The following is a 15,455-nucleotide window of genomic DNA, read 5'->3' as shown; positions in this document are numbered from 1 at the left end:
TGCTTAAATCACAATGGGTAAAGCCAGGGTCCTTTCCCACCCCAGGGGGGAATGAAAGGAAATTTTATAATCTCAATCAAGCTTTTGCCCAAGCCTTACAGGTTCCTGAAGTGGATAATCCGGTGGCAACCCTGGCATCCTCTTCAGTGGTCGTAGCAGGAGACACCGCCAATTGCCTCAAGCCTGAGGATAAGAAGGCAGACATTGTTCTATGCAAAACGTTCCAGGCCATCACCTGGGCTATCAGAGCGGCTGCCTCTGCCTCTTTTTTTAATAGGTCCACGGTCCTGTGGTTGGAGCAACTGAGGGATAGGACCCCAGCATCTGAAGTGCGACTCTTGCAGGACATCTCCAAGATCCTTGCGGCAACGCAATTCTCAGCGGACGCCACCTTGGACGCGGTAAAGTATGCGTCGTGAGCTATGTCTTCCTCAGTTGCTTCTAGGCGACTACTCTGGCTGCGTCACTGGCAGGCGGAATCCCGGATGAAGTGGCACCTAACCGGCGCAGAACTACACCGGGGACAAGTTATTCGGGACGGCGCTGGATCCCCTCCTGGTGGAAGATAAAAACAAATGGAAGATCCTCCCGTGAACAAACAAACGGTCGGACTTTCGCCATGCACCGTACCCTAGGAGGACCTCCTACAGACCACCGGATGGAGACAGCCAAGGACAGAGGTACCAAAACCCCAGATTTCAAAGGCAAGGGGATAGACAATTTCAGAACAGGTTCAGGGGCCAACACCAGGGGAAGCGGCCCTTTCATGGAGGAGGCGGTCGCCCCTTCCGCAGATTCAAGTGATCCGCCCCGGGATCACCCCATCGGCGGTCACCTCTCCATGTTTGCGGATGCCTGGGAGCGCATCACATTGGATGAGTGGGTTCTCCAGACTGTAAGGCTCGGGCTTCGCCTGGAGTTCCGCTCCCTTCCCCCCAGTAGGTTCCGCACCTTCACCTCCTCCTCAGACCCAACCAAGAGGGCCCTTAAGGCCAAGGCCATTAAACATCTCCTCGACATCAGGGCCATCGAGAGGGTCCCAGAAGGGGAGAAGGGGTCAGGATTTTATTCGAACCTCTTCCTAGTGCCCAAAAGCTCGGGGGGTTGGAGAGCCATCCTGGACCTAAAGTTACTCAACTCCAGGGTGGTATACTGCAAATTTAAAATGGCTTCTCTGAAATCCATCCTGGAGGGCATCCGGCCGGGTGACTTCCTTGCCTCCATCGACCTTACAGAGGCATGCCTGCATATCAGGATCGCCCCGGAACACCGTAAATTCCTGAGATTCTCCCATGAGGGGAACCATTTCCAATACAGGGCTCTGCCTTTCGGGTTGGCCTCAGCTCCCAGGACCTTCACCAAGGTGCTCGCAGCAGCAGCTGGTCACCTACGTTCCCTCCCTGTCCGTTTATTCTGCTACCTAGACGACATCCTCGTCTTGGCCAGGTCCCCCGACTCGGCTGCAAGGGATCTGAATACTACCATCGACACTCTCAGATCCCTGGGGTTCTCCATTAATCTGGAGAAGAGTCACCTCATGCCCTCCACCAGGCTGCTTCACTTAGGGTCCATCATCGACTCTGTGGCGGGGGAGGTTTTTCTCTCTCAGGATCGCAAGGACAGCATCGTTAAGATGATTCATGAGGTTCGCAAGTCACGCTCTGTCCCTGTAGTTCTTCTTTCCAGGCTCCTGGGGAAGTTCATCTCGTGCATAGGGATCGTCCCTTGGGCCCGACTGCACGCTAGGGAGCTCCAGTGGCTCCTACTACCACATCAGAAAGCCGGGACGAGCGACGCGACCTTCAAGATCCGAATATCATCCCAGGTGCTGCTATCCTTCCGCTGGTGGCTGTCTCCAGCTCTGAACAGAGGCTGCCTCTTCAGAGATCCATCAAGGATGACGCTCACCACCGACGCAAGCCTCTTCGGCTGGGGGGCCCACCTGGAGAGCCAGATCGCCCAAGGTTGGTGGACTCCAACAGATCTAAAGCACAACATCAACTGGTTGGAGCTCAGGGCCATCCACCTGGCCCTCCGACACTTCAAAAACATGGTCAGAGGTCAACACGGCCTAGTCCTGACAGACAACATAGCGGCCAAGGCACACATGAACAGACAAGGAGGCACCCACTCCAAGGCTCTCCGCAACGAAGCGCTGTGCTTGGGTCACTGGGCAGAGTAACACCTGGCGTCCATCAAGGCGGAACACATCTCTGGAACAGAGAACCATCAAGCAGATTGGCTAAGCAGAGAGACGATCAACAACGGAGAGTGGCAGCTCCATCCCTCGATCTTCCACAAGATCTGCGAGAGGTTCGGCCATCCGACGGTGGACCTGTTTGCAACGCCGCACAACGCCCAGCTACCAGAGTTCGTCTCAAGGTTTCCAACCCCGGGAGCCATGGACACGGACGCCCTACGCTACAGCTGGCCACCAGGTCTTCTGTACGCCTTTCCCCCCCCTTCCCCTCATTCCCGGCGTTCTGAGGAGGGTGGTAGCAGAGAGGGCAGATCTGATAATGGTAGCTCCCTTTTGGCCGTGCCGCCCCTAGTTGGCAGACCTTGTGGACCTGTCCACAGCTCCTCCCTGGAGGATACCAGCAGGGGAGGTGGCGCTTCACCAGGGATCCCTAGAGCACCCGGACCCGGAGTGGCTCCATCTGACCGTCTGGTGCCTGAGCGGGAACAACTGAGACAGGCTCAGTTCTCCGAAGAGGTCATCAGGGTGGTAGAGGCTTCCCGGAGGCAGTCCACCACCTGTATCTACAATGCCTCTTGGGTGGCTTTCTCAGACTGGTGCCGGGGTAAGGGTATCTGTCCTACAACGGCCTCGGTTCCTCAGGTTCTTGACTTCCTTCATGAGGGTCACCAGAAGGGCCTAGCCACCAGCACCCTTAGGCATCAGGTTTCCGCACTTTCCACCGTCCTGGGGGGGGGGGTGAACGCTCCTCCCTTATCCCAACATCCGGTTCTTAGGCGATTTCTCAAAGGGGCGGCGAATCTGAAACCCTCAGTGGTCCATTGATTCTCCTCCTGGGACCTTCCCACGGTCCTCCAAGCTCTAACGGAGGCTCCGTTCGAGCCTCTAAAAGAGGTTTCCCTCCAGCTACTGACCCTTAAGGTCGTTTTTCTGGTCGCCATCACTTCAGCCAGAAGGGTCTCAGAGATCAACGCCCTTTCCAGCAGAGCAGACCTCTGCACCTTCTTAGATAACAGGGTCGTCCTCAGACTCAACCCTTCTTTCATGCCCAAGATCAACTCCCCCTTCCACAGGGGGTTAGAGATCATTCTTCCGGATTTCTGTCCCCACCCCTCCGGGGAGAGGGAGAAATCCTGGCATAAGTTAGATGTTAGAAGAGCCCTATGCATCTACTTGAAGAGCACGGCGCCTTTTCGACGATCAGAGGCCCTCTTCGTGTCCTTCCAACCTTCCACCCGAGGGGCTAAGGTCTCCTCGGCCACCATCAGCAGATGGATCAGAGCGGCCATCTCGCAGGCTTACCAGGCTCAGGGTCTTCAGGTCCCACAGGGTATCACAGCACACTCCACTAGAAGTGCTGCCACCTCAGCCGCCTGGTCCTCCCAGGCTCCCTTAGAAGAGATTTGTCGAGCGGCCGCCTGGGCCTCCCCATCTCCCTTCATTAAACATTACAGATTGGACGCCTACGCCTCTGCGGAGGCCGCTTTCGGCAGGAGGGTCCTTTAGGGCGTCCTGGACTCGCAAGGGGGCTCAGGCCCGTCCATTCCCTCCCAGGACAACTAACTTTGGTATGTCCCATGGTTACTCCTCCCACACCTTCTCTTCGGAAACTGGCAGTTGGATTTACCTGAACTGCATGTTTCGACGAGAAGTGTGGGAGGAGTCACTTCCCGCCTGTTATGGCGCCCCGCGCCGTGAGGTAGGGCCTGAGCACGTCCAGGTTCAAGCAATGGCTAGGAAGAATTTGTGTTGGCTGTTCTTTTTTTGCTTCCTTTCAGATGCCGTTTCAGGCTTTCAGTTAATCTGGGTGGCCACAGGAACAGCAGGAGGTGTGGCTTCCAAAGATTTCCTCAATCTCCAATAGGCAAGCAGATTTGGTTAATACCCATGGTTACTCCTCCCACACTTCTCGTCGAAACATGCAGTTCAGGTAAGTCCAACTGCCATTTTCTTCAAGAGGAGAAAGTTTGATTGCATTTCCAAATCATTTTAACATTTCTGATTAGATCTTTTCATGGATTTATTTGATCCACCAAGATCTCTGGTAGTGGATTTTGTAGTGAGAAAGACAACAGATTAGATGAGATACCAAGATATCTTTCAACCTTTCTATGATTTCAGGAAGCTATGAAAATATCTTACATTAGCAAATTCTCTGTGTTACAGGCACACTGTATGAATTAATTCATCTATTGCATGCAAACATTAATAATTAAAAGAAGGGATAATATTGATTTAATTGATCTTGTTTCCTCTCTCCTCTGAGTTTATTGTCAACAGAATATAATTTTTTGTTGACAACATCAATGTACTCAATGATACAATTTCTTGAAATGGTTTCAATTATTTAGCAATGGAAGAGCAAAAAGATTGGCATGCTGTGTGGATATTGAATTGTCTAAAGGTTAATTGGGCAACTTGATAAAAGACAAGATATCATATTACTACCATTGATAAAATACACAGTTGCTGATTCCTGTCCCTTACCATTCACAGCTTTTCTCTAGGTAGCCACTTACAGAGAACTTCATCTGCTGTGTTTAACTGGGTACTTGTGCTAATTTGAAAATAGCTGCTTATTCTAGAAGTATAATGCAGAAAGCCCAATCTGAGTATTGGGGAACATGGAGCGAATGGAAAATATGAATACCCAGCTAGGTTAGACACGAAGAAACCAAGGTACAGTAAAGCAGTATTCAATCAACTTACTTTCAAAAGGAAGCAATTCTCAAATCATTAGGAATATTTGGTGTGCACAATTGATTGTTCAGACAGAAACAATCAGACTGGGTACCTGATTTCTCATCTCCCAGAGCAGTAAACCCTCCAGAGACTGCTGTCTTAAGGTCTCCTTGTGAGGAGTACTTGTGGGCAACCTCAAGCCTTCTCCTTTTCCAGAGAGGAATTAAAGAACCATTCTACTCACTGACTCTTAATTCTACTATGGTCAGCAGCTCCAGGTTTTACAGAGTCTGGAAGTCAGGAATAGGTTACTCATTCTCATTTACATATCTAATCCCTGTTGTCTACAAAAGTGAATTCATGAGTTGTGTATATTAGATAGAGGGAGGGAGGGGGAGAGAGAGAGAGAGAGAGAGAGAGAGAGAGAGAGAGAGAGAGAGAAAGAGAAAGAGAAAGAGAAACAAAAGAGAGTTGGATGGGACTTTGGCAGTCTTCCAGTCCAATCCTCTGCTCAAGCAGGAGACCTTATACCAGGGATGGCAAACCTTTTTGGCACCTAGTCCCCTAACCGGAACGTTCGTGCATGTGCGTGCATGTGCATGCACCGAAGCACCAGAAACCTGAAGACCAGCTAGCCAGTGTGCATGTGTGCATTGGCCAGCTGGTCTTTGGGTTTCCAGCATGCGTCTGCCAGCTGGTCTTCACACGCCCAAAGCATTAGAAACCCAAAGTCCAGCTGACTGGCACGTGCATGCTGCTTTTTGGCTATTTCCTGGGCTCTTTTCAGGCCATTTTTGGGGCCATTTGGGGGCATTTTCTGATGTTCCAGCGCCCATGAAGAACAGCTGGCCAGCATGCATGTGTGCGCTGAAAATTAGAAGAGCAGCTGGTGAACAGCACACATGCCCACAGAGAGGGCTCTGCATGCCACTTCTGGCACCCTCACCATCAGGGCCCTATACCATTTCAAACAAATGACTGTTCAGTCTCTTCTTAAAAGCCTCCAGTGATGGAGCACAACAACTTCTGGAGGCAAGTTGTTCCACTGAGTAATTGTTCTCAATGTCATGAAATTTCTCCTTCATTCTAGCTTCTCTCCATTGCTTCTTGTCTTGCCTTTAGGTGCTTTGGAAAATAGGTTGACACCCCTCTTCTGTGTGGCAGCCCCTCAAATATTGTAACATTGCTATCATGTCACCCATAGCCCTTCTTCTCATTAGATTAGCTTTACCCAATTCTTGCAACTCTTCTTCATATATTTTAGCCTCCAGGCCCCTAATCATCCTTGTTGCTTTTCTATGCACTCTTTGAGCCTTTCTATTTTCCAATGTTTCCTGTTACTTCTCCACTGGAATATGAAGTCGGTTAATACAGCTTCCTGCTGTTTCCTGAACGGCAACTGTTTTGCTGTCTGACTCTTCCTTATAGTGCAGCATAACCAAACACATTTCCCTTGTATGATTCTACAACTGCAAGCAAATCCAGTGAGGGCAGATCATGAGCATAATGTCGCCTGGAGGAACCTCAGGAATTTCACCCCTGCCAAGGAAGATTTCAGACTGACAGTTTAAGTGGCTGCTGCCTAAAGGCGGAATCAATAAAATATTCCCTATAATTTGTGCAGTCACGAGGTAGGTCAAAAGGGAGACCGTTTGTAAGGAAGCCGCCTGTAGGGTCAACATTTTGCTATTATGTTCATAGCATTCCAATTAAATCAAATGAGAAAGAAAAACCATGGAAATGAATGCCAACATTGGAGGAAGTGGATATTAACATTTGCAATGCTAGATTCAGATCATTTATTATACAGATGGATTTATTAACGCCTGCAATTCATTGCTAGCAAGAGTTTCAACTTTGAAAATTCCGTCACTATTTTAGTGACATCGTTGCCACGGATGCTTATGAAAGAGTTATTGAATTATAGGATCCCTAATAGATTCAACTGCCAATGTGCTGAAGGAGCTTTGGAGACTATAATTTTTCAGGTTAGGAATACCAATTATATAAACAACCATTAGCATTTTCTATCAGAACAAGAATTGTCCCCTCCCTGTGACTTCATACTTTCATTTACAATGTTATTTTTGGAAATAATCAAATGTATAATAATTTTAAAAAAGAAAAAGGCAATCAACCACCAGCCACCAAAATTCAGCCATTTTGCTGCCAAATTCCACTGACATTAACCATAGAATAGCAAAAGGGCTGCTCAATCCTATTTTTTTTTCAAACTTACTTTAAACATTTAATGCCATATAAAAAAGAAATCTATCTTTAAACTGCTCAGGCGCATATCTTTTTAGTGTCTATATCACTAAATCACTGGTGATATTTATACAGATTTGTCCTTGGCTCAGTGGCTAACACATGAAGTTTGTCGATCAGAAAGGTCAGCAGTTTGGTGGTTCAAATTCCTTGTTCAGGGGATTGAACTAGATGATCTCCAAGGCCCCTTCCAACTCTGTTACTGTTTACTGCTTAGCAACCATATCAGGTTCTGACAGACCCTCCCCATAACAGATGGTACTTATGACCTGGATTTGAAGTCCTGATATCCCAATCCCCTCTGAGTCACACGATCACATTTTGGACTCATTTTAATGCTTAACATCTACTGCAAAGAAAATGCCACAAAGTTGAGTTCATCATATGATGACCTACATAATGACAGGCATGGATTATGACTGTAATTCTGGAGTTAATTATAGCCCTACATCAAGGACCACATGTACTGCTGGAGATACTGCTATGTCCCTGTTGAATTCTCAGCAATGCTTGAGAGAATGTCGAGCTTATAGGAAGACTTAAATGTTCTAATTTAATTGTTCATTTTCCTTTCTACTAGGAGATGGACAGTGGTGGGTTGCAGGTGGTATGCCCTGGTACTGGCGTACCAGTGCCTGCCCGGAGCACAGGGTACTGTTCCGGTATGGTGCTCCATTGGGCCCACCCACCTGCTTGAGCTCCTTATCTGTATTTGAGCTCTTTGGTGCTTCCGTGCACGGAGTGCACAGCGCCTGTGCGACGCTCCGCTGAGCAGCTGGAGCGTTGCAGATCCTCCCAGAGGCATCTCAAGAGGTAAGGACACATGTGCATGCTACACGTGTGTGCGCCCGCTGTGTGCGTTCATGTGATAGACACCAGGCCCCATTGCAACCGTACTGGTTGCAACAGATTCCGGAACCCTCCACTGGAGATGGACAACCTACAGGAAGGTTTTCTGTGGAGGTTCTCAGTCATCCATGCCATGGTTGTCCCAAAGATGCTTTTTCAAAAAGCAACTGGATGTTCTTTGTTTTTCCTTGAAGACGTTTCATTTTTCATCCAAGAAGCTTCTTTGGGACTACGAGAAGGATGTTTTTCAAGAAAAGTGTAGCAACAAAAATGATCACATTCCAAATCAGATGATGCTGGGTTCATGTACTCTAGGGATTGTCTCATACCTAGCTAGAGATACCAAAAATGTATCTCTATCTTTTTCATGCAAAGTACAAACATTTCAAGAACATGCAATGCAACCAAGAAAATAGGCAGAAATGTCCTGCTACTCACTGATGATCTTGCCAACATTTTCATCCTCTCGGGAATAAAGGATTTTAATAGCCCATTACATGACATCCAACAGCTTGGGTTTTCTTTTCCAAAGGAGGAACTGCTACTGGAAATCTTCTAAGAACTTCAGTAGTTTTGGGGTCAATTGACTTCTAATCAGAGCTCTTGTTAATTCCAATTTGGTTTGCAAGAATGCACACAGAGCTTTTTACAGTCACTTCAGGAACTGTGGTTAATTTATTTTTTCTCAGCAGACAAGAGTCCTTGTAAGATTGTGGGGGTATATAAAAATGATAAATATGTAAACAAATAAGCAGAAAGCAAACTGACCACCATAGCCCTAAGGAGAGATGAATTACCCATTTTACTTTCTTTCACATTCAAACCTCTGGGGTTCATCCCCCATTTTTTAATGAAGAAATATGCCAATTATTTTAATCCTTGACCAAAGAGAAAATATCTTCTGTCTCCCATAGAAGCTATCATTAAAAAGAAGGTGTTGGACACATTAAATCCAGAGCCTAATCATGTAAAATGGGATTTTTCACTAGTCTAATGCTTGATCCATGCAGTTTTTCATTGGTATCAGAGTTATGCAAAGTGGGTCTAATTAGGATGTTCATAAACATTCCAAATTTTTTTCTTATTTGCCCAAGATGCTGAGATTCTTTGGGAGTGAATCTCTGCATTGAATTTGATTAATTTCTGGACCACTAAAACACTTGCACAAAAACACTTTAATGTAGTCTTTGGACCACCAACATTTCATTCAATCACTGTGATGCTCCTAATGAAAAAATATTTCTAGTAAGTGTAGCCAATACAAGCTACAACATCTCTACAGATGACTATGGACATTTTTAAGGTCCCATTTGCCTAATGAGTCTACTATTACTTTAACTATAATATTTAAAAACTTCCTTTTTATGACCCTGTAATCCCTTAATTCAGCATAGAGTCAGGGCGACTGTGGCCAGATGCCTACATGAAGTTCACAGCAGACATTTTTTCTTCTTTGCTCCCAAGGAGAGAAACATCTGAGAGGTCCTTGGTGCTTTCTGAGCTTCCTTGTTTTCTTGAAAATGTTTCATTGCCCTAACTAGGTTATGGCAATAAAACATTTGCTAGCACTGATGATGTTACCTAGTTAAGATAATAAAACATTTGCAAGAAAACAAACAAGCTCAGAGAGCACCAAAGACTCCTCATTTCAACCCTGAACTACAAATATTCTCCTTCATTGGAGAGAAACCTCTGCTGCTACCTAGGATTGAATTATCAACCTTCCAAGTGGGAGGCAAGTGTCTTCAACACTGGGCCTCCATGCTGATCCTCATTGCTTTAACCACAAGGTTAGATGAAAAGCTTACACTGAATTGAAAAGTCATCTTGAAATCAGGGAATGGGACCCAAAGCCAAAATTATGCTTTAATTCATAAACCTTTGAATATGTGTATGCCAACCCCTCATCCTAATGCCATCATTCTTTTCTTTTCCTTTTTGAATCACAAGAAGCAACTTCATCCTTGGTCTTAGTACATAAACACCTGAGTCTGAGTTAAACACAAACCAAGGATGTTTGGCATATTGTAGGAGGTTAGCAAAACCTATCTTCACATTAGCAATTAGATCATCACTATGAATAATTCAGGATTCTAGGTTTCTCATTTCACCGTAATAGCAATGCTGGTATTTTATATATATTTCCCTTCCTTTCTCCTTGCCATATGTCACAGCTCATGTTACCTTACTTGGATATTCTGCTTGCTTCCTTTGGGAGGGTGCAGCTCTGAAACATTTATCCAGTTGGCTGATAATGTCTTGATCCCCCTTTGATCAACTACAACAGCTTTAGAATAACAGACCATTCAGAAAGATGAACAGACATAAACAATTATTCAGAATTAGTGTGAAGCAACACACTACCAGAAGAATGAAAGTATTTGTGAATAAAGAGGAGGGGGGAATCTATCTAGGAAATTGCTTTTTTAATATATTATTGAAGAGGCAATCTTCAAAGTGGCCATAGTTATTTGTAGAAAGAATTTTCTTTCTTTCGTCAGTATCCCACCATTTTTATATTTACGAATAACTCAAGGCAGCAAACATATCAACACACCTTCTGTCTGTTTTACCCATAACAATAACCCTGTGAGGTGAATTGGGCTGAGAGAGTGTGACTGCCCCAAAATCAGCTGTCTTTCATAGATAAGGCAGGACTAGAACTCACCATCTACTGCTGATTGGCCCAAAGTCACCCAACATGTTTTCATGGCTAAGGCAGCACTAGAACTCATGATCTCCCACTTTCTAGCCTGGTGCATTAAACCCTAGACCAAGCTGGTTCTCTAGTTTTATGAACTAGGTCATAAACTTCCCCAAATTTTAGCATTACTGGAAGATATCCGAATGCCATACAACAAGGTAGACAATGACTGTGAGTGAATGCTGAATTTTCAAATTTGGTCCTAATTGACTAGCTATGTGGCCTTCCACCAAGCTTAACTTACCCTGGAAAACCAAAATCGAATGAGACCTTATTAATATTTGACCGGTAGAACACCACCAAGGAAGTCCAGGCCTTTAGGCTGGACTGAGAAATTGACACACAATCTAGAAGACGACAGTGGTAATGTCAGCCTCTGCTTTGCTGCTGCTTCGGCTGCCATTGAAACGGGGAGGGGGGGGCATGGTATTTGGGAGGGGTTTACTAATTGTGCTGGAGGAAGATTCTGGAGTTCTGCTGCCTGACGGACTGTGCATGCGGAGGAGATTCCCGCCAAGGCCAACGGCACTGACATTCCATCTTGGTGATGCCTTTCGAAGTTATCTCACACCTGACAATTGGGAGAATTATGATTGGACTGCAACTGGGATGGGTTATTTTATATATCACTCGCTTTCGCGCCTAAATAATCAGTCTTCGCTTTGCTACGCTTCTGATCATTTATAATTAGTAAAAGTACACTTGATTTCTATCAATGGAGTCTTGTGGTTTTCTTTCCTAATTACTCAATGAAGGAGTGCTGACAGGTAAACTATTTCCATATTGTTTAGAAGAAAACTGATTGTTGTATTCATGAGAGAATTCTTGGTGCTTTCCCAGCTTGGTTCCTTTCTTGCACCTATTTCATTAGCAGTGATGTTACCTAATTTGGTAATGAAACGTGTACAAGAAAACAATGGAGCTCAGAGAGAAACAAGGACTCCTTATGTCAGCATTTATCCCTTGCCATAGACTAGATACCGCCTACTGTCTTTCTCCCAGCATTTGTACATATTAATAATTTCTATTCATTAGAAAATTTTCTACTGTGGAAAGCAAATAAATCTACTTGATAGAGGGGTTATTGTCAGAATAACAAAACAATGATTTATTTATTAATGTATCACTTGTTGCTTGTTTGTACACTGGGAGTTTATGCACTAGAGACAAATTCTTTGTGTCCACAAGAGACAAATCACACTTCACCAATAAAGAATTATATTCTATAACAGAATTGGAAGGGACCTTGGAGGTCCTCTAGTCCAACCCCCTGCTCAAGCAGGAGACCCCATTGCCATTCCAGACAAATGGCTATTCAGTCTCTTCTTAAAAGCCTCCAGTGATGGAGCACCCACAACATCTGGAGGCAAGCTGTTCCACTGGTTAATTGTCCTCACTGTTAGGAATCTCTCCTTGATTAGTTTCCATCCATTGTCTTGCCTTTTGGTGCTATGAAAAATAAGTTGGCCCCCTATTCTTTATGGCAGACCCTCAAAGGTTGTGACCCCTACTCCTTTTTTTTCACTAAATTAGACATACCCAATACTTGCAACTGTTCTTCATTTATATATGACTTGCAACTATTCACTGCATGTTCCCTATCCAACTCAACTCTTTTGGTCTTTGATCCATTAATATTCAAGCCATATTCCTCTTTCTAATATTCCCTGCAAGTCAACACAAAAATACAAACATCCCTCTCACATCAACACCAGAAATATTTTTATATTCATCTAGTGGCAGATTAAGACTCACAGGTACCCTAAGCACTGAAAAATCTTGGTGCCCCCCCTCCTTTGTACATACTGTACAAATCTTTATTGTTTCTTTCCTCAACTTTGTGGTGCCCCCTTGGGCCTGGTGCCCTAAGCACATGCTTAATCTGCATTCACCCCTAATTTTTTAACAAGCATCAATGATCCTGAATGAATGTGTGATACACCAGAACTGTTTGCACATAGTTTGTATCCAACATCCTGATTTCTCCAATTCAGCAAAGGGTGATCCTGCTTATCATTACAACCTTATTAGTAATTCAAGGCAACAGTGAGATGAGAATGCATGAAACATACAAAGAACAATTGCAGGAACTGGGTATGTATAGTCTGGCAAACAGAAGGACCAGAGGTGACATGATAGCAATGTTTCAATATTTGAAGAGCTGCCACATGGAAGAGGAAGCCAACTTATTTACCAAAGCACCTAAAGACAGGAAAAGAAGCAACAGATGGAAACTAATCAAGGAGAAAAGCAACCCAGAACTAAGGAGAAACTTCCTAACAGTGAGGAAAATCAACCAGTGGAAGGCTTGCCTTCGGAAGTTGTTGGTGCTCCATCACTGGAGGTTTTTAAGAAGAAACTGGACAGCCACTTGTCAGAAATAGTATACCAGTAGGTCTTCTGAGTGAGCAGGGGGTTGAATTAGATGACCTCCAAGGTCCCTGCCAACTCTGTTACTCTTACTGAAATAATATTGAAAACATTTTTCAGGTAGCTTGATATGCTGAAAGATCGCTTTCCTTCTAACTCTGCAGATTAAGCTTGAAATTCTCTGTTCCAGAGAGTGATGTCTATCAGAAAAGATATTTTCTGAGAGTAGTACTAGTTCAGAATATCTTCCTCTTTTTACACATTATAATTTTGATTAGGTGTGGTTTATTCCTCTCCAAGATCCTTCCCTTCCTCCCGCTCTTTCCTACACCCCCCTCACTTCTATGCAATTACATTTGCTCTAAGTCATTTATTTTTAAGTGCCTGGTATTAAAAATAGCCACCACAAATTCTCTAGTTCTGCTCTGGTGAGATGCAAATTATGAACAGAGTTGTTACTTAGAAAAAGCTTTTAAGAGTGTTTAAATACCTGAAAGGGTCAGAGTTGTGTGTTTGTTTTTTTCAAAGTATTATGAACCCCTTTGTCTCTTTTCAGAAAAATATATTTGAGCATTCTATGCCACTATGAATATATGTTTCTGATTATCTAGTTGCCAATTTTTATCTTGGACAACATATGCTACTGTATTTATAAACTGTAGTTTATTGTTTCATACTGTAAACCAGAGGTGGCATGCAGCAGGTTCTGACCAGTTCTGTACAACCAGTAGCAGAAATTTTGAGTAGTTCAAAGAACCGGTAAATACCACCTCTGACTGCACCCACCCCATCTATTCTCTGGCTTTCGAGTCCTAGCTGATCAGGAGGAAATGGGGATTTTGCAGTAACCTTTCCCTGGAGTGTGGTGGGATTGGAGATTTTACAGTACCCTTCCCCTGCCACACCCACCATGCCACACCAGCCATGCCACTCCCACCAAGCCATGCCACACCCACTGAACCGGTAGTAAAAAAAATTGGAATCCCACCACTGCTGTAAACCACTTGGAGAATAAAGTTATTTGGACACTTTTTGCAAAGTTCATAAAAACTGTAATCCCTTTTATCAAGGTGGAGTCGGGACAATTGAATGGAGTTGAGCATTTTCTGGCTGGATGCCCTTCCTGATGCCTACACAGAGTTCACAGCAAATATTTTCTCTTGACACCCTGATAGAGAAACATTTGCCATGCCTATGATTGAACTCTCAACCTTCTTCATCTCTAGGTCCCCATGTTGGTCACCATTAGCTACTAGGTTACTCCAGCTAATAAATATTGTGTGTGTGAAGCTGAGGTATATCCTTTGGAGATATATCAGCTTCATATTATCTTTTTAAAAAGAAAATACAAAAAGGCAGTTCTGCTTATAAACGTATGCTGGACACATTTCAAAGCCATCAACCTTCCAGAGAAAAAGCATGTCTAGAAATTCACCATCACCCAGAGAACAGATGGGTGAAGGACCTTCAAACTTCAAAATGTTAATAAAGATTATTTTTTTACCATGGAACCAAGGAGCAATAGTGTTGGAGTTTCTTTCCAAGCCAGCCCGCCGTGGAATCTGTTCCTCTTTGAACCACTGAATGATGACTTCTCTGGACAAAGGCCTCTGGGGCCATTCCCATGCTTTGCTGTGTTAAATTAAAAAGAAATAGAGGTTAAGGCCATGCAGAGAGGAGCTGCATTAGGAAGAAACCGCATTGTAGTTACAAAATAAGAGGGACTTGTCGTTCTGTTCACAGAAGGTGACGATAATATTTTCCACCATCTGTAAGTAAAGTGAAGCCATAATTGGGTATTAAATCTAGACACAATGCAAGCCAGGAGAGGCAAGGTCACCTGGAGAAAGCCTTTTCAGCATTTTGAATAAGTCAATTTCACTATTCTTCTCATCCCGAGGCTTTTGAAACATGAGGGCTGACTGGCACCTATTAAAGTCCTGGTAAGGAGGTGGTTGAAGAATAGATTGATAGTGACAAGGAGGTCTTGCCAGATGGGGGTAATGAAAATAATAAAAAACAACAGCATCTGAAGGGAAAACTCTTTCAAAGAGAAGTGGGTAACAATTCTGCATCTTGTATTTATTTGTTTGTTCAATTTTTATGATTGCCCATCTCAGTCAATGATTCTGGGGCAGCTTACACTTCATAAAATATATTAGAGCTTTCTCTTTTTCTCTCTCCTTCCTTCCTCCTTCCTTCCTTTCTGTCTTTCTCCTGTCAACCCTCCCTTCATTCCATTTTCCTCCCTCTCTCCAGCACTCCCTCCAGTAAAATCAGTAAAAATATGTCTTAGAAAATATTTGTTTGTCGCCACCCTTAAAATTAAAAGCTCAGGGAGCACCAAAGACCCCACTGTTCAACCCTGAGGTGAAAATAATC

General features: G+C 44.4%; 1 protein-coding gene across 1 annotated transcript in view; it reads right to left on the bottom strand.

Annotated features, from left to right (window-relative positions):
• SH2D4B (SH2 domain containing 4B) overlaps positions 1–15,455 on the bottom strand; it is a 118,263-nt gene that overhangs the window by 20,912 nt on the left and 81,896 nt on the right. Inside the window, exon 6 of the mRNA XM_032232140.1 lies at positions 14,578–14,705. Within this exon, the coding sequence (XP_032088031.1) occupies positions 14,578–14,705 (128 nt within the window). The remainder of the gene's footprint in view (positions 1–14,577; positions 14,706–15,455) is intronic.

This window comes from Thamnophis elegans, chromosome 15 (genome assembly GCF_009769535.1).
Source record: "Thamnophis elegans isolate rThaEle1 chromosome 15, rThaEle1.pri, whole genome shotgun sequence".
NCBI classification, from domain to species: domain Eukaryota; kingdom Metazoa; phylum Chordata; class Lepidosauria; order Squamata; family Colubridae; genus Thamnophis; species Thamnophis elegans.
This window is presented reverse-complemented; position numbering and strand designations above follow the sequence as displayed.